Source organism: Falco biarmicus, chromosome 1 (genome assembly GCF_023638135.1).
Source record: "Falco biarmicus isolate bFalBia1 chromosome 1, bFalBia1.pri, whole genome shotgun sequence".
Classification (NCBI taxonomy): Eukaryota; Metazoa; Chordata; class Aves; order Falconiformes; family Falconidae; genus Falco; species Falco biarmicus.
In genome coordinates, this window is record NC_079288.1 from 126,835,530 (window position 1) to 126,858,921 (window position 23,392).

The 23,392-nt window shown below is 36.9% G+C and overlaps 1 protein-coding gene across 7 annotated transcripts in view; it reads left to right on the forward strand.

Moving 5' to 3' along the window:
- The window catches only part of TAPT1 (transmembrane anterior posterior transformation 1), a 48,279-nt gene that overhangs the window by 15,570 nt on the left and 9,317 nt on the right, over nucleotides 1–23,392 (forward strand). For all 7 annotated transcript variants that reach the window (XM_056326468.1, XM_056326469.1, XM_056326470.1 and 4 more), the window contains 7 exons: nucleotides 6,668–6,830; nucleotides 10,590–10,725; nucleotides 11,560–11,657; nucleotides 11,819–11,888; nucleotides 18,467–18,547; nucleotides 19,391–19,500; nucleotides 22,626–22,685. In XM_056326468.1, coding sequence (XP_056182443.1) covers nucleotides 6,668–6,830; nucleotides 10,590–10,725; nucleotides 11,560–11,657; nucleotides 11,819–11,888; nucleotides 18,467–18,547; nucleotides 19,391–19,500; nucleotides 22,626–22,685 — 718 coding nt within the window. The remainder of the gene's footprint in view (nucleotides 1–6,667; nucleotides 6,831–10,589; nucleotides 10,726–11,559; nucleotides 11,658–11,818; nucleotides 11,889–18,466; nucleotides 18,548–19,390; nucleotides 19,501–22,625; nucleotides 22,686–23,392) is intronic.

The window sequence follows — 23,392 nt, forward strand, 5'->3', positions numbered from 1 at the left end:
GTAAAGAAGTTGTATGAACAGTGTATGATAATCTGTGCAGAGGTAAGTTTAAAGTGGTATAATCAGAGCACTTACGCATCAGATGCTAAAGTAGTTAAGTACTCAGACAAGTGTACTTATCCACACATTACTTCGTATACTATATAGTGAAAATATTCATTTTGCAGTGATGGTTTTTGAAATGTGTATACCACAGACTACTGGTATTTTTTAGACTTTTTTTTTATACAGTAAGGACAAATTTGTGTGTGTTGCGGAGTGCATTTTATGTTCCAAATGGCTTAACCACTTCAAATTCAATATGCAAGGCTTATTAAAACACTTAACATCCTTTTTTGTTGGGTATTTTATTGGAAGTCGGTCACTTCAGCAAATTTATGCATTAGCTATTTGTGGTTTGTAACATATTAAAGGCAGATATCAGTAAACTGTGGTTGATTTGTAATAATGCTCTACTTAATGCTAAGTTATTTTGATTGTACGTTTGTTGGAACAAAAAAGAGGTTTGTAGGGTAGATGCCAATACACTGAAAGCCTTGAACTGTTAAGGGAAAAGTACTGTGAAATCCAACATGCTGTTCAGTTAAAAGTCACAAACATTATATATTGGTAGTATGACCATTTTTATGGTGGTGGCCTTTGTGAATGATTGAACCTCATGGTTTTCAACCAGTGGATGGAGACAGAACTCTTATTACTGTATGAAATGCAGATCATGGCCTCTTGTGTATGGTGTTAAATAGACGTACCTTGAAAATTACAGTCAGGTCACTAGTTACTTAAACTTTCACTTGTCTGAGGAGACTGAATATGATGAACGCTTTTTTTTCACACCGGATTTCACTGGGTAGCTGGTTTATGTATATCTTGAAATTGGTTTGATTTTTAATTTTGTAACATTTAGAGTGGATTATGTGGACGTGTGTCACAAGTAATCATGAAAAAAACCCAGGGTTTTTTGCTGTTTTTTTCCTAAAATATATAGAGCAAATTTGTCGGTAGCCATAATATTTTTTTCAATATTAATATTTAATAGTAATATTTGATTCTAATTTTATAGTATTTTAATTCTATAGAATAGCAAAGTAAATATTTCTTAACTTCTTATAAGGAAAGTTGCTTGGCTTTAGCTTTCTAAAGGGGGAGGACATACGCAGATCCAGTGATTTTACTAAGCAGGAAAGACTTGGATTCACACTTTCTAAATGTGTCTCAGGGCAGACAAGCCGTAAAATGGAAAGCTCAAAGCATGAGTATTAAGCCTTGAGCTTATGAATTGTGCTGAAAAAAGTAATTTTTTTTCTACTAAACAGACTAGTTTTCTGAATTGCTAGTTCATGGTCGATGTCAGTCAGTGCACTGTATAAATTTTGCCGTAGTTTCCCTTCCAGCTGCCTCGAACAGTGTGTGATAAACATTGAGCTTGGCATGCTTCTCCTTTTGTTAATTGACTGGGCTGGAACAGAAGCATGCAGTGGTGAAATAGGGAGGTATAGTAGCAAGGCTCACACATCTCATATTAAAATTAATAATAAGCTTGTATATCCCCTTAAGCATGCATTTGTATAATTATATTTTGTGGAGACATAAGAGTTGGTTTCACTGGAGATTTTCTGTCAATTAGTAGATGGAATGGTGAACGTACCCAAAGGCTGAGGAGTTTGAACGACTTAAGTAGATGCTGTAGAATATTGAAGTCCCTGTGTGTTATTTTTTCTGTATGGCCTTAATTTGCTAGTTAGTGTTACAGTGTGAGAGAGTTTTATCTATAGAGAAATGCTTGGATTTTTACTTTGAATTTGTGCAGGTTGAAGGATCATCCCATGTTCAAACCGCTCAGTGTATTCAGCAGTAGTAATAGTAAAGCAATACAAGATTTTATGTGGCGGGTAATAGAAAGAATGAATAAGCCTTACTCTTTATTACTAAGGTACTTTGGTGTTTGAAGTTTAATTTTTAAAAATTGATTCCTTGGTAGTCTGTACAGCTAAATGTGGGAACTAGAGGCTTAGTGTAATGAAACCTCTTAAAATTGTGTAAAGAGCATCTTGAAGAGCATGACTTAGAGCAAAAATGTTAAAGTAATAATGGAATAATGGCAGAAAATAATCAGGTGAACAGACAGAAATCATGTATCTTAATAAGGTGCATTTGAAGGACAGTTCAAATGCCCTGAATCCGCTTATGTTCTGCTGTATGTGAGATGTGAAACTTGTAATTTAAATTCTGTTCAGCTATGTAATCAGCTAAATTGTAAAACAATTTACATAACGTTATTTCTGGAATCCAATAGGATATTAGAGGAACTGCATCTTGGACAAAGGCTCTCATGGCATTATCTTTTAAGAGCAGAGTTCACTAAAGCCAGGAAAGTGTTAATATTTAATTTACTTCTGCAGCATCACTGTATTCATGGGATAGCTTTGAAGGAAAAAACAAACAGATTTCTGTAGAAAGATCCTACTCCTTGCTGTTTCGTAACCAGAATAATTAAATATAAATTAAGGTGGTAGTTATGCTCTTTATTTTTCTACTTTATTCACGCATGAGAAAAAACACCCATAACTAATTTTCATGTGAAATCTTTCCCTCTGTATTCTGTCACACTTCCTGCACAACTTTAAAAATATAAAGTCTTTTGAAATGAGCTAAGCTGTTTCAGCTTCTCAGATCTCTGTTCAGTGGTTTCTGGAGTTGTACAGTAGCTCAGTATTGTCTAGTTTTACCTCTTGGCTTCTTTCAAATGAGAAATTGAATTGGAAGTATTATCAGCACTATGCTATGCTTTTCTTGACCTTTGTCTAGTTGTCATAGCTTGGCCAATACTGGCTTTTTTCTTCGTATGTTTTTGAGATTCTCTAGTGTTCATGGTGCAGATGAGTACAGAGTTACAAATTTGTATGTGATACTAATCATGAGGTCTGATTAATCAAGATTGTTCTGGAAGTACTTTCCAGTATTGGCACTAAGTAGTTACTGGAGGCAATAAATAGAAACATGTATTAAGAAATGCAGAAAATGTAATCTATGTAATGAGTGAGCTAAGACTTTCTTACAGGCTTAAAATCACATCAGCCTGTGTGTTTGTGTATTAAACAGCTTAATGTGAAGGATAGGTATGATTTGTGACAAATACAGCTTGAACCAATGTGAGCCTGATCATATACTAAAACTGCAGTGTTCGGTTCACATTGATCACATAGTTTCATAACTGCAAGCTTTGCAGTTCCGTGTATTTGCCAAAAGGTGACAAATCATTAGTCTTAATTCATTTACTTGATTTTTTTTTTTTACTTTGTAGGAAATAATTATCCCTATTCCATATTATATTCAGAGCCACACCTCGAAATCCTTTTGTAAATGTTCTTAGCCAGAGCAGAAAAGGATTCTGCTGCAATAAAAGTGCTTTTGTGGGTTTATGCAGTAGTTACGGTTAATCTCTCTCAGGCGGAAATATGTTAGCTGTAGGACCATAGATTACTTGCCTAGTCAATATGTAGGAGTCTTTCTTAGTGCACAGTGAAAGAACATGGAATATATTGTAAATGCTAGGATATTCTTACTCATTTCTCTCTCTAGAAAGCAGTTTTCTGTACTCAGCCTCTGCCATAATCCCTTGTACTGACTAGGGGTTAGGGGTGCTGACAGCTCTTCGGTCATCAAACTCAGTAAAATGAAACCGTGGGGATATTTTTGTGACTTCTTTTAAAGATGTGTTTTGAAGAAGTAGTCTGCTACTTGTGTGTATGCAAAGCACAAGAAGCTATTGCAGAACTTTGAATAGAGCATTAATAGAGTGTATTTTTAGTTAAAATGTCAGGGGGAAAAATGGGAGTGTTTACTGCATTTTTTCTTAGATACACAGACAATTGAGAAATTAAATCCAAGTGGCTTTGAGAGGTAAAATTCTCTAAACCCATAATTTGAATGTACTCTGTTGTACAAAAGCTTAATTCCTGTAAGGCACAGCAGTCAAGTGTACTTGATCTGACCCTTTTGGGCAGCCTTTGAATTGAATGATAGCGATGCTCCGTTTGTTCAGTGCACAGCACGTTCTGAAAATGGTTCATCTGTCCAGTGTACAGGATGCGCTGTAAGTTTGGATGCACCTTCATATGGCGTTAACTCTCCTGAGTTAGTTTTCGGAGTTGAGACCACCTTTAGAAGAGCAGTTGTGCTCTTGGTTATGTGTAGTCTGGTCTTAGAGTTTGTATTCACCTGTAATGGTCACTGTCTGCTTTTACATCACCACCTGAACTGGTTTTACTCAAGTGAATGTAGGTCATACTGATGAAAATCAACATAAGCAGAAGAGTGATAGGGTTAACAGTACAGAATAACTGCAACTTCTGACTGTAGTGGTGGTTGGGCATCTTTGATGTTTGTAAGCCAGAAAACCTTTAACATTATAATTTTCAGTCTGTATTGATTTGTGGACATCAAAGCATTTTCGTGTGAGAATCTTTCTGAACTGCTTCAGAAACTTCATAAACAGGTTCTACTTACTAGTGCATTTGGACAAGAGACCAGCCCGTCATTAAAACTGGTACCTTGCCAAAGTTTTAAACCATCAACTTTTGAAGTGGGTGTCTCTCTTGCTAGTCAGGTTTTCTCTACCAGGTACAGACTACTTCTGTAGTGATAAGAAGGCTGGAAGGCTGAAGATGGTAATTTTCTGAGTAACAAATTCTGATTCTCTTTTTGAAATGCTAGGACTTTGCATTACTGTTGTGGAGTAATAATGCCGTTACCACTTTATCCCAATCTATATCGTGGAGTATGAGTGTTGGCTGACTCTTACTGAATGAGTATACTTCCAAAGTTGAAGTAGGTTGGAGAAGGAACGTGCTGTGTTGCTCGGCATATGAGTGGCAATCATAATCATGGGCTTCCTTAAATCCTATAGATGTTTCAATGTATGCTAATATAGTTAAATAAGTATAATCATTTAAGTCAGATGTAGTTAAATAGGGCAATAAACTTTTAAAATATAATTTTGCAGTTTGGAGAGCTTGCATTTTTTGTGTGTGTCATGCAGGTTCCTTAAGTAGCAGACAACTACTGGATATGCTAGAAAAGGGACACTTTCAGTTTTCATGAACTTTGCAAGATTGGTGCAGTTCAAACTCAGTTCGGGGGGTAAAAAGGAAGAAAATTCACAGGCTTTTTGTCAAGGACTTAGACTGAAATAAAAGGTGGTATGGTTGCTGTTACTGGATGCCTTCTGAGAGCAAGAAAATGTCTCAGGGTGAGAAAGCCACTCTAAGCAGTTCTGTTGTGCTAGACCAGGTTGAATTCTATTTTTCAGAATATAATTAATTTTAATACAGATTATGCAGTAAAAAGTATAGAATAAAAGGAGCAATTGCTCTCTATTCAAAGTGTAATACTGTAAATCTGAGTTCTGCAAGTTTTCTTATGCGCACGCTTTATTTGCCCATTGTAGAATGACACTGTGGTTCAGTGTTACGATGCGTTAATGCTGTCTTCAGGGGTTTTGTTTTGTGTTTTTTTAAATGGAAGACAACAAAAAACCTGAAGTATAACACTCTAGCTCCAATGTTGTAGCTGGCATTTTTTACTTGTCTGCAGATCTGTAGAAAGTCTTGACTTGCAGAGGTGATAAGTAACTGTTCAGATTTTTTTTAAAATAGCATGAATTTTTGTCAAATTTAGGGGTTTTTTCTAAACATGTTATCAGTTTGTGAGCATTGTTGGATAACCTAGTGATTTAAAAATACAGAAAATGAAAATCCATAACTTGCGTTCTGCTAATTGGTTCCGACTTTTATGAACCATTAATTTCTGCAAAAACCTTTCAGTGTATATTAAAATTAAATACCTGTCATAGAAATTATTTCTCTATTTGTTTATATTCTCAACCTTTTGATTTAATTTGAAAGCTGTTTAAATGCTTTGCATCATGTTAATACTAAACTAAGTAAAGAGACAAGTAAATCCTGCCTTGTGATTTCATTATGCTTATGGCTGCTATTGTGGCAATTGAAGTAAAACTATTTTCATCCTGTAGTTTTAGTTCATAGGATGAAATTGTGTAATGATTCATTTGGTCTTCTGAGTTACTTGTGGAACTATAGATAGAAGACTTCTGCATTGGTTCAAGATCAACCTCAAGTGCTCCGATGTCAAATCGCTTGCATTTACTGCTACAGAGCTTAGAGCTGAAAGAAGATACAGGATTTCATTTAGAACCTGTTCCTCAGCATCTGCTTCACTGAAATTGAAGATGACTGCTTCATTTCTTTTTTTTCGGTCATAGTAAATACAATTTCTGTAACTGAGGAAGTCAAAATGATAAGGCGAATTGGCTGGCTAGAAGAGGGAAGGTAAATTAAAAACCAATGGGCATGCATGCGAAAGGTTCTTAACAAGTGGAAGCTCTTAACCCAACAAGTACAGTATTTTAACTAAGTGGATGTGGCAGATAAGAGAATGTGATCCTGTTCAGGAGCGTGATCTATAAATGTGTATCACGGTCATGGTGTTCCTTATGTGTTGGAGTGAGGGGCAGGGAAAGGGGCAGTAATAAACTACCATTAAAATATATCCTTGATTAACAGCTTCTGTAAGTTCTTATTCATATGGTAATGTCTGTATTTTGTGGGTATATGACATTTAGTGGAACTTTTTGCCCTTTGTATTTCAGTGATAGACGTTTGCTACAACCTGCTCAGGTATGTGACATTCTCAAAGGAGTTATATTGGTCATCTGCTACTTCATGATGCACTATGTTGACTACTCTATGATGTATCATCTGATAAGGGGACAGTCTGTCATAAAGCTCTACATCATCTATAACATGCTTGAGGTAAGAATGCTGACATCAGAATATCAAGCATGCTTTTTTCAGACTGTTTAAAATATTGTTGTATCGCTGTATTTGTAATTAGAATGTGGTGCATCTCGTATTCTCACAAATGTGCGCACACCCATGATTAATAAGCCTAGGTGCAGTGAAACAGACAAGTTCATGAAAAATAAGCTTTATAGATACTGTTTCGTATTGCCTAGTTCTTGGAGCTTATTAATTAATTTAGTTGAATGAAAATTGAGAAATGGAAATGGAAGAATTGTCTTAAACTGAAATGCAAGGGGTGGACCGGATAAGATTTTGAAGTAGTTTTGAAAAACAGAAACTATCGATTTGAAATAATAAGATCCTGAGAGCGAGCGGAGAAGGAAGATAGTAGAAGACATGGAATTTCTTTTTTTAATTCTTACTTTTGGAAGTATACCTTTCATTGTATGCAAGGACATGCTTTACTGTTTAACCTGTCTCAGTCCTGGCTAGCAGACAAAAGCCTGAGTACGTAAACAGTAAGTTGAATGGATATAGTGAAACAAGAAAAGGAAGTCCTGTTTGGGGAGGTAAGGTAAAGAGAAATTCAGGGGTAAAAAAAATGTTTGTTTTGTTATTAATTTAAAGCATGAAATTTTCAATTGCACTTTTATGAGCAGTGATTCACGAATAATGTTTTCATAGCTACAATCTTGTCTCCATCCTGCAACCGTAGGACATGTATAGGAATACAACCTCTTAAAAGGACTCAATCAGATCTTTGTACACAAGAGTTAATCTACTAGGATTCTGGGATCTCTGAATAACATATTAATGTTTGTTTGAACATCTGTTTTACCTTTGTTTGAAGACTGTTAAAATTGGGCTACGCTTTGTGCAAAATCTGACTATTTTGTCTAAAGGTATTTGTTCTTTCCTCATAAAATATGAAAATATTGCATAAGGAATACAATTCATTATCCTATGTGAAATAAATAACATACAAGCCTCCTCAGTTGTTTATTCATAGGGATTTGTTTCGGTTGTTTTTAGATTTGATGAAAAACATGTACACATACTAAATTCGCACTGAGTTACTATGTGGATTTTACTTGTGTTGGGAAATATTCATCCACATATAGCTCCAGAATCTGAGAGAGTATAATTTAACAAAAAATCCATGTGCTCAAAATAGTAATTTCTCTTTTATTTCAAGACTACTTCAAAAACTGAGAAAGTACAGCACTATGTGCTTACCATGTAATTTGAAGAGATACTGCAGTGTTTGCTATAAATTAGAAGCCACATGCCAATCCAATTTAAATGGAGAGGAGAAGAGTTGAGTTTCCTTGCTATGTTTGGCAGAATCAGAAGTGTGTGTCTCAACTAAGAATTGCTGCCCGGGTTTCTTTTTGGGAAAGGGGGAAGTCTGTTGCCACTCATAGTTATTAGAAAAGTTACATTAGAATTTGAAGTTAGAAATTGTATTTAATTTCCATGGTGTCTCATGAAACCCAGCATGCTAAGCAGAGGGCATGTTTAAAGTGGTTTTTTTTGGTTTTACCATGGTAGGTTGCAGGCACAGTATTGGCAGTAAATGTCATGGGATCCCACTGGAAGACTTGATAGTCGGCTTTCAATAGTTTGAATATTGGCTTGCTTAGATTACTTTGTTGAATTTTGTTGTAAGTCTTTGCTACTATGCAAGCAGTGTTTTTTAAGCAATAAACTTTACATTTTTACAAGTTTTCAAAATAGGAAGATCTCCTTAATTTAGTTAAATCACTTGAGCAACAGAGATGTTTACAATGTCCTAATGTTTTCGGCTGTCAGCAAGTCCAGGAAATACTGTCCTGGACAGATGTGAGGAATGCAAAAGCTTCAAATTGTGTCCTGAATGCTCCCGATAGACAGCTTAAGGGGAGCATTCAGCACATTTAGCTTAAATGACACTTCTCTTTTTTAGATTCAGACCCACCGGCTCCTGCTCCTTGTGAAGCCCCAGTGTGCGTTACCGCTGGTGACAGCACTCACCATGGAATTCTGCTGGAGCCTGGAGCCGGCATGTAGGGTTTAGGTAAGTCGTATTTGGAAAAGCAAGCAACAATATTGTGTGGTGGGTTTTAATATTTTCTATTCTGTCAGCTGAGAAGCAAGGACTGCTTAAATAAAAAGGAAAGCAAAGCCACCATGTTATCTATTAAAACCCTCACAATATTGTGAACAAAAATTTACCAAATTCTAAGCATTCTGTAGTCGGTGTTACTACACCAGGTGTAATTACTCAATGGGTCATCACAATGAGCAGGAATTAAATAATGTAGATCACCTTAATTTACAAAATTTAAAAGCCGAAAACAATACCACTGTAAATATCTCTCAGACTGATGGGGGTTTGAACTTCAGATTTATGATGATTCATCAGCTCATGGTTTCTTTCATTTTATTTCATAGGTGATGCTTAAAGAGTAGCATATAGTTTACTTTTTTTAATTCAGCCTTCAAATTCTAGGTAACTTCAATAAATGTTGGCTTGAATAGGTTAAAGTGTATGACTTCCCTCCTTCAGTATCTTTACCTGCAGAACTCTTAGTGAACAAAGTCAGAAAATGATCCCAAATCCACACTTACTTATGTTGTCCCAAGAAGTTATTTTCCTGTTAATAGGTATGGTTCAATATTTGCAGGTGCATCATGCACCTAGTTCTGTATTGTTGCATGTTGTTTTAACATGTCCAAAATAGTTGTCTTGCAGAAAGACAGTAAGAGGAAATATCAGTTGTCTTTATTAAGTAGACTTAATCAGGTTTTCATATTCAACTATTTCTGTTTTGTAGAGTTAGTAAGCAGTGTGGCTTTTTTTTTTAGCCAGACATGTGCCTTGTGATACCAAATTTAATTTTGTAAGTGCTGGTTTTGTTGTTTTATGCAGCTTCGTTTGAAAATTATTGAACTGTAGTGTATAGGCAGAAAAAAACTTCCCTTGTGATTATCTTCAGGTTTACATGTTTGCTGATACTAAAGTGTTGGGAACTGGTAGAACTCCATGGGACCTTTCTTGCCTGTGGTATTGCGAGCTCAGATTGCTGTCCATGTTTTTCCTATCTTTAGAATTGCTGCTAGATATTTTTCCCAACTCGTGCATATATCCATTGTATTACACTTGAGACGTTTGTAGCTTTTTCAAACTTATTTTCCCCTTTTGTCAGAATTTTAGTCCCTCTTGATCACCTGCTGTTGTGCTGTGGTACTTTTACTTTTGAATTCTGCTTTATGCAGAGATTTGTATTAAGTATGTACTTTATTCCAAGGTGTAAGGGAACAGTACAGCCAAATCTGATTTCAGTCTTTCTTGTATCTGTAAGTTGATGATGTTCCTTACCACACATCTGAAATTCACTTTTCTTCCCCCAGCACCCTCCCATTAAACCCAGAGGGATAGGAAAAAAGTATTTAGGATAGTTTGATGCAACATACATATTGCTTTATCAAAGGCTGAAGTTAGAACTGTACTTGGGTGTCTTCCAAGGAGGCATCTAAGATAAAAGTAAATGGTTATATGTTGTAAATACTGCTGAAAATGGGATATAGTGAGATTGAGAGGGAAAGTAAGCTGCTGAGTATACAAAAGGAACAATGTCTGTGAAATCCAGAGTGGAAATGGAATGAATAAGAGCTGGAAAGTGATAAATACGTGAAACTTTTTTTAGGTTGAGCTGTACTTACAGTGTCATATTCAGGTGTTAGAAAAATATTGCTTTAAGGCAGTGAAAAGTTCTTCTTGTTTAGGTGGCTGATCGTCTGTTTTCTTCATTTGGACAAGATATTTTGGATGCTCTTTATTGGACAGCTACAGAACCTAAGGAAAGAAAAAGAGCTCACATAGGTGTGATTCCTCACTTCTTCATGGCAGTGCTTTATGTCTGTATCCTTTTTCTTCACGAAGTTGCAAATTTTAAAAAATTAAATTACAGAGTAGTTGCTCTGCATTATTTTATAAAATATTTGAAAAATTGATAGTGTTCCTAAATTGGTGTTCCTTTGCTTTCAAAGTAAGATTGCCAGTACTACAGTTTAAAATTAATGAAAAAAAACCTCTTCTAACCTGCTTCAGAAAAAACACCAAACCTTTATAACGGTATACCACTGCAGTAGTAGACAGGGGTTTTTAATGTGCAGTAAAATTAAAAACAGTAATTGGATAGTTCGTGGAAACTTTGATCTCTGATTTGTATTTGACTATTTTGGGTTACAGGGTCTTGAAGACAGTGGGGTTTTGTTATTTAGTGGAATGTTACAAACATAGCTTGAAAATGTTTTCTTGAAACAAAGGAATAAACTCATGAATATTCAGGGTGCAAATGAGTTCAGTGTGAAGTAACCTTAGAGTGAAATAATGGAAGTGATCTGTAAAGACATACAGAATGATAGATATGGTGATGAATTTTGAATTCTTGTACTTTCCTCTGTTTTCTCTGACATCTTTAGGCTAATTCTGAATCTTTCTTTATCTCAGATTTTTTTTTTTTCTTTCAGGTTGTATTGCTGCTTCTCCTGACTAATGTCATGAGGCTCTTCTAGAACAAGAAAAATTAATACAATTATTGCATGCTATGAAACACTGTAGGCACATTACATAGGTTTAGGTATTCTGAGCTGTAAATCTAGTGGACAGGGAGATACAAATCTCTTTGTTAAACTTTGGAAACAGAACAGGAAATATTACTTCCAAATATGCTTCCTTAACCCTGCTATCTAGTCCTGCACGCTATTCTTATAATGGTTCAAGCAACAACCCTTAATGTGGCCTTCAACTCCCACAATAAATCACTGCTTACCATCATGATGTCCAATAATGTAAGTATGTAGCTTTATTACATAGCTACCCTAATTTTTTTCACCATCCTTAATCTGTGTATCATATGTATCGTGTCTATTTTCATATTATTTGATAGTCTGATTTGTTTATATCATTTTTTAATCAATAGAAACTAACTAACTGTTTTTAAAAATTGCAGTTCGTTGAAATAAAAGGAAGTGTTTTCAAGAAGTTTGAGAAGAATAATCTTTTTCAAATGTCAAATAGCGGTATGTATAGCTGGGCTAAACAGGAGAAAATGTGAAGTGAGATCTAATTTTTTAATTTATTTATTTATTTAATATTATTGTTAAAACAGCTTTACATTGGTGAATTTGAGCATTCTGACGTGAGTTCCTCATCTCCCATATTACTGTTTGGTTCGGTAGGATGAAGCTGGGGTTCCACTTCCAGGACCAGTGTCTCACACATTCTTAAATGGCTACTTTTATTTGAAATGCTAAAACAACCTATTGGCTGTGTGCTAAAGTTATTAAATATGACTTTCAGATTTAATTCATGGTATTCAAAATATGTATGCTTCAAAGCATCTGAAGTAATCTGTGTTTTCAAAAAGTTGACTTTATAGTGTGCTGAATTGATGTTGATCTTAGAACGTATGTTGTTGGCAGTTGTGAGCATGGATCTTGAAATGCTTCCTCGCTTCTCAAAAAGAACGTAACGATGAAGTAGCTGGTTTATGAGGGAAATACCAGACGTGACTGTAACTGCTGACATGGTGTTGAGACAGTAGGAGGGGGTATTTGGGAAACATGTTTTGCTTCTGGCACTTCTTAACTGTGTTGCTGCTTAGTATGGCATTTGGGAAGTCTTACTCAGTGTGTCTCATGAGGAAAATCTGTTACAGGTATACTTTGATGGGGGTACTTTCTAATACTGGTATCAGCCATCTGAAATATTTGCGGAATTCTTCGTTTCAAAACTAATAGGAGAGATTGCACTTTAAACTAGAGCTTCTTTGCTTGTAATATTTTCTGACCTTTCATCACATATGTTTCTGTTTATTTCTGCATATGGTGCTCTTGGTCAAAGCTATAGGTAGGCAAACAGAATATATTTCTTCATGCCAACTCCTAGTTTTTTAAACCAGAGAACTCAACTGTTCAAAAGGTTAAAAAAAATGATGTAGCTACTCATCTGAAAATAGATGATTTGGATTTTTTTATCAAGAGTTAAACTTCCAGCAGGCTTGCTTCAGGTTTTGGATTCTGGCTCTTAGTGTGATTTTCATCAAATTCATCTGCAAACTGTGATGATACTACATACAAATGTTAAATGGCAATTGTTTTGTTATGCTTTGGGTGAGAGACTATATAACATCTTAAATATATAACATAACAAATTAGCATTAAATTTGAATGTACCTCAACTTACATAAGTTCTTAATGCCCCCCAAAAAATCTTCCCAGATGGGTTAAGGTGTTTATCTGTTCTACTAGTATGTAATTTTAGTTCCAAGATTTAAATACTTGCATTTTTTAAAATTTAAATTTATTTAACTTTACAGTGAGAATGTCTAAAAGTGATGTTTACTAAAATATTAACAGAAAACACCGATGATTTTTCTTACATTTCCTCTCATTAATCACAATACTTGCAGATAATAGTTACGAGTATGCACCTAGCTCTACTGAAAGGCAAGGCCTCTTTCTTGATTTAAATGTTGAAATAAATGAGGGACTACTATTAGAAATGGCTAGTCATTTCCTCCACAAAAAGCACCTGCAATAGTATGTTAGAAGAAATGTATATCAATATTTTATTGCTAGGCATTATTGCTGAAGACCCATAATAGCAATATCAGACCTTCCTTTATCACTTGGTGGAAAAAGTGATGCCATTCATTATACCATACGGGGATGGAGGCAGGTGAGCACATACACAGAAGAGTGCACAAAACAAGCTAATTTATTCCCTTCAAAAAGATAACCTTTTTTTCTTGGTGTGGTTATAAATAGCAATGTTTTTCTTCTTGTAGATATATAATGCAGACAGGATTTTAGAAGAGGTTTTCACCTCTTTTGGACTTGAAGAGATTTACTGCATCACAGCTTCTCTAAGGATGGATCAGTGTTGCTTCAGTTCATGTATTCTGATAACTTTGTTATCCTTCTAGATGTGTTTATTTCCTGCAGCTGAAATGTGTTGGCATTCTAAGCCGATGCTATATTCCTGCCTCTGGAGCTGAGGCTAGTCTGGTCCTGGGGACTGAACTTCCAGTTAGCCCTTGGAGTGCCTTCTGCGTCCTAGAATATAATATACTTAAACTGCATGCCTGGGCTGAAATAAACCGCTAAAGTAAATCACTAAATATAGGTTCCCCCATATATTTCCCACTTCTCTCAGTTTCTTCTACCCATGTTCTGAGGCCTGCAGTCTCCGCTGTAGGGCAACAATGACAACAGTAGCTGATTAAGCTTAGGTAGACTGAATGAATGCCCCCTTGCCCCACCTTTTCTGGGGCTTTGATCAAAGTATTACCATTGTCTCAAACATTTAATCCTAATTCAGGTGCTGATTAGTCCACAGAGGTTAAATGTATTAATTTTGGGGGAGCGAGGGAACTAAGGTCAGTCTCATAGAGGCATCTGAGGAACTTGTCATGAATAGGTGAAACTCCCTTATTTAACATGTTAATTAAAAGAAAAACATAAACTAGCAGAAAAGTAAGGTATCAGTGAGCTCAAGAGTAGACATTGTGACCAAGAGGATGTGCTACAAATAGAATTCAAAAGCAAGTAATCTTGTGTACAGAAGCGTGAGAAAAGAAATGAATGGTTTCAGTTGTGTGTCCTAAGGCTTGTCCTATGTCATGTGTTGAAATACATTGCAGAGCTCTGTCTGGTGATGAAGACATCATGTAGAAAGACACCAACGTATGAAGTGCCACCAAGCTACCAGTTTAGAACTGGAAGTTGTGAAACCATTTTCACTTGGCAATTGTGCTCAGCACTGGCTTGTGGATAGCAAGCTGATATGTGGCTGTACTATTTTTCCCAGTATTTCCAGTTCTGGACTTGGTGTCAGTGGAGTTAGTGATCCTTCTCACCTTTGCATGGCCATTTAAACTTCTGCTCTAACAGCCAATTCATTAAAACTTCAGGACTGAAAGAACTGCGAAACATCTACATAAAAACTAATTGAACAAACCATGAGATATACATTGGTTATACAGTTACCTAATAAAACCAAACCTGTTATCTTCTAGGTGCAGGAGGTCAGCAAAGATTGTGAGGTTTGTATAGCTGCTTGAGATTGCAGCTACAGAATGTGTGACTTCAACCATACTGTTCCTGTGGCTTTCATTTGTCAGCTGTAACAAAACTACTTTCACATGGTCACCCTGACTTCTACTAGGAAATTTATGAACACCCAGGCAATCTAAACACTGTCGCATTTGGAAAAAATTATTATACAAAAGACATAAAACCTTGTGTTTGTTGTAGCAGAATGAAATATTTTCCTAAATGTAAGTAGTATATTTTCTTTTTGAAATGGATAATTGTAAGCAAATTTTGTAGGATTCAGGATTAGTGAATGAGGAGACAAAATTATAAAGAGAAACTCTTTTAGAAAGCCCAGCATGCTGTCATCCTTTATGCTTTTAAGTATCTTATTTTAATTTGAAGCTCAGTTTTTCACAAAACACAGTTGTACCTCATATGAAGTACACTAGGTGCAGTGCATTAAGTTATTTGCTTCAATTGCTGTTTGGCCTTGTTATTCCATGTTTTTTCTTTATTCTCAGAAATTTAACATATCTATTCGGAAGCTTTAGGAACTTCAATTTTTTTTCTGTATAATTTCTTAGCCTTTTTTTTTTTCTTAATTCTGTTCTTCCTGCTTTGTTCCTGATTTATCAGTCTCGCTGGCTTTGATCAAAATATTGAACAGCCTTCACTTTTACCTTTTGGTCTCTTGAATTCAATCTTTTCTCATGTGGCTCTAGTTTTTAATACCACTATTCTAATCCAGTTGTTCATTTTAAAGATGAGGGACTTGGGGGCAGGAGTACATTTAAGATAGACCAGTGCCTCCTTGATGATTCCTTGTTCAGTCTTTGATCCTTCCTTGTGCTCTGGTGACATGTTAAGAGGTAGTTGTCACTAGAGCTAGTTAGGATTTGCTGAGATATAAACTAAATGATCTTATTTTACTACTTACACACTGGTTTATAACCAGCTTTTGATCTAAACATATGAACAGTGGGATTAACATGACCAAAGTTATTTTTTCCTTCCTGATTAAGGATTCCTGCATGATGTGTCAGGGAATCTAGAAGGAAATAACTAGGTGTTCTAAAGACTTTTTTCTACCCAGACGAGTAGAAAGGCCACTTTTGGATCTTTGTTGTGGGATCTCACTGCCCTTCTCGTTAGTTAATTCAGCAAAGTACCCAAGTTCTTCAGAATTCAGGTCCTTACTGCGTGAGTTCAGTAACTGATTATTTAGGATGTTGACAATGTTGTGCTGTCCTAGGAACAATTCTGTATTTCCAGTTACATCCATTTCTTTAGTTGTGGGTTTTTTCCCCTCGTTTTTTCAGAGGGATGATACCTATGACTCACTGGTAGTTTTAACTTTGAGTCTCTGTTGTCATCAGTCCTTTAAACTGAATGTCTCTATTTTTCAGAAGGATTTATAGAAGGGCAGAGTGTGTTATTAACATGGGCATAGAATTGCGTTCAGATTGGAATGGCAGGGTTGATATAAGCAAGGCAAATTTAAAGTCTGATTTCGCTATGTACAGGCCTTTTTTGGGTTTTACTTCAGAGAACCAATAGACAAAAAGTACCTCCTGCTTTTTTCCCCTATTGCATTTTATGGCAGTATGTGCGTTACTGGCTTTGAAATAAATGTTTACCACCTCTATTCATATGACAACCATAATAGGTACACATGGCATCTTCGTATGAAGTCTTGGAATGCCTGATTCTTCCTTTCCCTTTTCAATATACTGAAACTCATATTTTAAAGGAAACTGAAAAGATTTAATCATAAGTAGTCATTTGCACCACCAGTGAATTCATGGAAGCACAAGCAAATTCAGTGTCATCTTTCAAAATAGTCTACAAAGAGTGGGTATAGGGGAGTATGCAGTATGATGTGCGGGCAGGCTTTAGGGCCAGCCCTGTTAAGTGTACAGTTTAATTACAGTATTGGAATGCAGTGTATGCATGGTATGTGCTGATAAGAGACCAGTCAGGGGGTCTGAATATATCTGAATTGGTGGTCAATGTCAGCTCTGCAACACTTAGGAGCATGAACAGTGAGAAAGTAAACTTCTTAATCACATGCTTGTGGAGGTAGCTGAAGACCGTTTAAAATGCCCTCAGAGTTGTTCTGGCTGTCATTTAACCCTGTCTTATGATGGAAAGGGTTGTTAAAGCTGTACTGTATTCTAACTGAGAAACAGTTTGTGATACGCTTATCACCAGCACTTCATGGGGTATGTCTGAAATCGAGTTGAAATGGCTTCTATCAATATTAAGGATTTGTCATGATGGAGAATGAGGAAGAGATCCCTTTTTCTTCCTGCTTTACTCTTCTTCACACTAAAGCACATTAGAGACATTTTTTTGCCAGTACCTATGCTCTTTGTAACTGAACGCTGACACTGGTGGCTTGTCACTGTCTCCCCAGATTCACAAACATGGTAACTTACTTTCCTTTTGTTGTTCTTTAAGAGTATAATGTCCGTAAGTGTGAATCTAGGAATGTAGCTTCACTTGTTCTATAGTTCATCACATCATCTAAGAAGTGGTAATACATGGTACAGGAAATTCCCCCTGCCTGTTTAAAAAAAAAAAAAAAAGTACATATACAACATCAAAGAAGTTCATAATAAATGATGAAATATTATTGGTGTGTATTTTGTATTCTGAAATTTTAATCGGGATTTAGGTCTGGTTACCATTGGTTATTTTGGATATCATCAAGCCTTTTTTGTCATTGCCCATGAGACAGAAATGAAACAAATTCCTGAATCATCTGGGTTTACTATTGAAGCCGCTGTAATATTCACTTTCTCCCTTGCTTGCATCTCTGACGGATGATGAGAAGGACAAGGATGAAGAAGAGCAGCTGAACTCATTCCTCTCACTCTTGAGCAGCCTTGAACCGCTGTGGCAGCAAAGATAAAAGATTAGAAGGGAGATCAGTGAGATCAGGAAAAATAAGCAGAGGGGAAAAATAGGTGTCAGCCTGTCATGTGGTCTCAGAAATTAGTGGGGGAAGAATGTTTATTGCCCAGCATAAGAGGAAATTCAAGGCCAAAGATGTCTGTCCTGGTTTTGGCTGGGATAGAGTTAATTTTCTTCTGACTACTGGACCCAGTATATAAAAATGTGGATATCCATGATCTGTAGAAAATGAAATTTGCCTTGCTAATAACTTGAAAAGATAGACAGGTGTATTGTCTCCATTTTTGCACCAGGAGGTGCTGGTCCTTTTTGAATCCCCTAAGAAATGCACACACTTCATCAGGAAAGATAACTATTCTATGAATGTATTGGAAAAGGTGGCAACAAGTCACAACTTAAGTCCCTTTTGATGCTGGGAAAGCTGAGCTGATGCAGCACTGGATGGACTTCCAGTCAGGTCACAGCATACTGCAGAGTTCCTGTCTGTGGTGTGGTTCCCAGCGTCCCCTCCTCTCAAATCCAAATTTGTGGGAGAAGATTGTCTAATCCAAGATTTACTAAGTAATAGAACCTCAGAATGAATAGATAACTATGTATGCAAATAAGTATTTCTTTGGAATTGACAGCTTTTTTTTTTTAACTAGATATAAAGGAGAGGTTCACCAATTACGTGCTGCTACTAATTGTATGTCTAAGAAATATGGAACAGTTCTCATGGAATCCAGGTGAGTTAACTGGTAGAAGAATTAAATACAAAATGACAAGTTCCTGTGCTGTCGACAATTGATCTTTTGCTTCTTTCCTCAGTCTGAAAGATAAGGGTAGCCAGGGCATTTAATTGAGAAATCTTTCAATATTTCAAGATACCTTAGATTCTCATTTTTCTAATTACTGGCTTTCCTGTAAGAGTGACCCTGTCCTTTCTGCTAGAAGTATATGCTGTTACACTACAGATGTGCATAGTTAGGTTTCGCGTAGTGTCTTGAATGATTTCTTCCCAGTCCTGCCCTTTCCTTGAAGTACTTTGAAGATGAAGGATCCCCTAGAGAATTTTATTTTGTCAGGCCAGTGAGACGAGTATGTAAAAATTTCCATTTTTATTATACTTAAGATTGTAATACTATATTGAGCAAGTATTGAGTAAAATTTGGATTTTGTTTTATTAGAATTTTAATAATTTTGAGCCCTGATCTGTGTGGTGTATTTTGCTTGAATGTTACCAGTCTACCTAAATTTTACCTTACGCATCTAACACCACAGGTGCTCTGTCTATCTTTCATACATGCTCAACATTTATCTAGCATGTGCAAAGGTTGTCTTCCTAGTAGAGATAAAGCTTATCCAAACTGTGGTGTGGTTGTACAGTACTATAAGTTTCTAGAACAGCAGTGGGATAAGCAAGAACACACACGCTGCTTGTTGAGTGGTGATGTAAAGTTACAGACTTTTCAGACTTTTGACGATTTTTTACTGTTGAGCATTATATATAACACTGCGTGTTATAATTTGGTGGTTTTGTATACTGACATCAAATTAAATGGCCTAACTTGTTTCTTTCCAACCTTCAGATCATCTTTGGGTGTTATTCCCAGATGTTTGCATGGTGGTTGCTTCAGAAATTGCGGTGGATATTGTGAAACACGCCTTTATAACAAAGTTCAATGACATCACAGCAGATGTAGGTATCCTGTTTGGAATGCTGAGTGCTGTTTTAAGTTGTAGTTTATTTTGCTAATTTTTTTAAAATATTAAAATCTATTCCAGTGCAGAAAATGTAAAAAATGTTATCTTCATGTATAGGATATACTTTGGGGAAGGTTGGTAGTTTCCTGATGCAGTATACTTCTGAGGATCCTTACAATGTGGAACAAACACCTCTGCTTCTAAATTAGTAGTTCCAGATCCATAAATTATGGAAAGCATTGTATAACAGTTCACAAAATAAGTACAATTCACATAACTGGCAGATCGTTTTGTGAAGTGATCACTAGTTAAATTGACAGGTTACTTGTTGTACGATCTAGACAGAGCTTGCACCTTTTCCTAACAGAATGGATTGTAGGTTAAAATTCAGGTTTTGGGAAAAGCAAATCTAGTGAGGCTGCTGAATCTCTGTTCTTGCGTGTGTGTTAGAGGTGGAATTTGAAAGCAGAGATACATTTTTCTACTTTCCTTGGAGCACCGATACGAAGTAGGTTATGTTAGTTTCCCACTCCTGAAATTTCTTAGGCTGTATATATTATGCAGTCCTTCTTTTATAGTAGGAAATGAGGCTACTTTTTGTGTGTTGTGGCATGATACATTGGCCATTTGCCTTGCATGTTGTGTGAATTCAAATGCATTTGATAAATTTGTGAAGAGATGAGTTCGAATTTTTTTTTTTTACTACTAAAAACACTTCAGGAAATAGACCAGAACTTGGAAGTGCTATCTTTTTCAGCATCTCCAAAGTAACTACGTTGTGTAGTATAGAAACAAATTTAATAGATGTACTTAATAAGCTCCCTTATGCCAGAGGCATTTATGCATGCCCTACTTTCATACAGAGAGTGTGGAAAAGAGCAGTAATGAAGTAACGATAGCCAAAAATATAGCATGCTTCAGTGTGCTGAAATAACTGGAGGATGGGGGTAGTGAGTGACAGTTTTCACGGTTTATTTAATAAATTTTTTGTATGAAGTTCTAAAGATCGATAGTTACTAGATCAGACTTTTTCAGAAGTTTTGAACACCTGCAGTGCAAGTTACCCTGACACTTATCCTTAAAATAGATGCTTTTCTGTCGCAATATGTAGAACTGTTATAAAGACAAAAAAAAGGCATCTTTATTTTCTCATAAAATTTGCTTTTTTCATGGGATCGCTTCCTTAAAATATGTAAGTAAGCTCCCCCATTTTTTAAATTTGATCCCAGTGCTACCTTTCTTGTAGCTTAAAACCAATTTATGAACTGTAGGAAAAAAGTAAACGGGAAAGAGGAGACCTGGTTACCTGGATATGGAGAAGGCTGAAGTACTTAAAGGACTTTTTTTGCTATTAAACCACTGTCCATCATGTTTGAGAAGTCATGGCAGTCCAGTGAACTTCCCATGGACTGGAAAAGGGGAAACATAACTCCCATTTTAAAAAGGAAATAAAGAAAGATCTCAGGGCCTACAGGCTACTCAGTCTCACCTCTGTGCCTGGCAAGATCATGGAGCACATCCTCCTGGAAACTATGCTAAGGCACATGGAAAATGAGGTGATCAGTGACAGTTAACATGGCTTCACTAGTGGCAAATTGTGCCTGACAAGCATGGTTGCCTTCTAGAAAGGAGTTAAAGCATCGGTGGGTAAGGGAAGAGCAGCTGACGTCATCTGCCTGGACTTGTGCAAAGCATCTGACACTGTCTCACACGACATCCTTGTCTCTAAACTGGAGAGACACGGATCTGGCAGATGTACCACTCTGTGGATAAGGAAATGACTGGATTGTTGCACTCAGAGTTGCAGTCAGCAGCTCGATGTCCAAGTGGAGACCAGTGATGAGTGGTGTTCTTCAGGGGTCAGTACTGGGACCAGTGTTGTGTAATATTGTCTGCAACACACTGGGATTGAGCGCACCCTCAGCAAGTTTGCCAGTGACACCAAGCTGAGTGGTGCGGTTGACGTGCTGGAGGGAAGGGATGTCGTCCAGAGGGACCTTGGCAGGCCTGAGAGGTGGGGCCATGTGAACCCAGTGAGGTTCAACAAGCAAAGGTGTAAGGTCCTGTGTGTGGGTCAGGGCAGTGCCAAGCACAAATACAGGCAGCGTGGAGAATGGATTAGGAGCAGCCCTGAGAAGGCAGGCAGTGGTTGGTGGTGGATGAGCTCAGCATGACCCAGCAATGTGCGCTTGCAGCTCGGAAGCCACCCATATCCTGGGCTGCATCAAAAGAAGCCTGGCCAGCAGTCTAAGGGAGGTGATCCTTCCCCTCTCCTCCACTCCCGTGAGACCCCACCTGGACTACTGTGTTCAGCTCTGGGACCCCCAATGTAAGAAGGACCTGGACCTGTTGGAGTGAGTCCAGAGGAGACCATAAAGATGATCAGAGGGCTGGAGCACCTCTCCTGTGAAAACCAGATGAGAGAGCTGGGGTTCAGCCTAGAGAAGAAAGGGCTCTGGGGAGACCTGATAGCAGCCTTCCGTACCTAAAGGGGGCCTACAAAAAAGCTGGAGAGGGACTTCTTACAAGGGCATGTAGTGATAGGACAAGGGGTAGTAGCTTTAAAGTAAAAGAGGGTAGATTTAATTAAGATTGAGAAGGAATTTTGTACTGTGAGGGTGGTGAGACACTGGAGCAGGTTGCCCAGAGCAGCTGTGGATGCCCCATCCCTGGAAGTGTTCAAGTCCAGGTTGAATGGGGCCTGGAGCAACCTGGTCTAGTGGGAAGTGTCCCTGCCTGTGGCAGGGGGTTGGAACTAGGTGATCTTTAAGGTCCCTTCCAACCCAAACCGTTCTGTGATTCTATGAAGCATGACTTCTCTTACTTCATGTTTCTGATGATCCTCAAATCCAGTAAATGCTTTATAAAGTCTCATGCAATTCCTAAACCTTACCGTAGTATTGTTTGTTCGTTGTATATATACACACAGGTTACTTGATCACAGAAACACAGGCTCATCTGTTGAAGGCTGCAATTAGACCTCAGATAAACTGGCTTTGATTCATTCAGCTTCTGCATATTTGTAATATTTTTAGAGAAATATTTTATTAATATCTCTGTCACTTGTATGAAGTGTGATAACAAATTAATCATACATCCCTTGTGCTGGATTTTTTCCAGGTCTACAGTGAATACAGAGCTAGTCTTGCATTTGACCTTGTTAGCAGTCGACAGAAAAACGTAAGCCTGAAAACAAAGGGATTTGCTTGTATTAACTAACGTAATTGTTGTGGGGGGAATATGGAAACAAGTACTTAAATATGTGTGGAACTGTTACGCTTCCGAAGCACTGAAATTCTACTCTGCTTTTTTTAGTAAGAGATAAAAGGAGTATTTCCTTCTGATGTACATTCTTACCTTTATCCAGTTGTTCAGGTTATTTTGAGCTTTATTTTATATATTGTTGAGAAGTCTTCCAAACACACACATAGTCAGGGGATGGTTGTAACAACGTTGACATTTTTGAGATATGGGAAGTAAGCAAGCTCAACAAAATAAAACAAAAAGAACAGTGATTTAAAATTACCTCAAGAATATCTTAACTGTGTTGGATCAAAATACAGTGTTCATGAGGAATTTCTATGACTACTTCACAGACTGCACAATGTTCAGGGGTGTTTGTACCATGTGTGTTACTGTTGTGGTGTGGGTATTTGCAGAGCACACAGCCTGCTTTTGTTTTTCATCAGTACTGTTTTGGGAAGTCTATTTGCAGCACGCCTTTCCTAGATGAGTCTGTTAACTATTAGTGAGTGCTCTTAACTATGAAATGAAATTTATTGTAATAAGTTATGTAGAATTTTTGGGCATGTTTAATAGCTATTGCTAGGAATGCAGTAGCTGTATTCATAAAGGAGTTAGACACCTTAAATTACAAATAATTGACT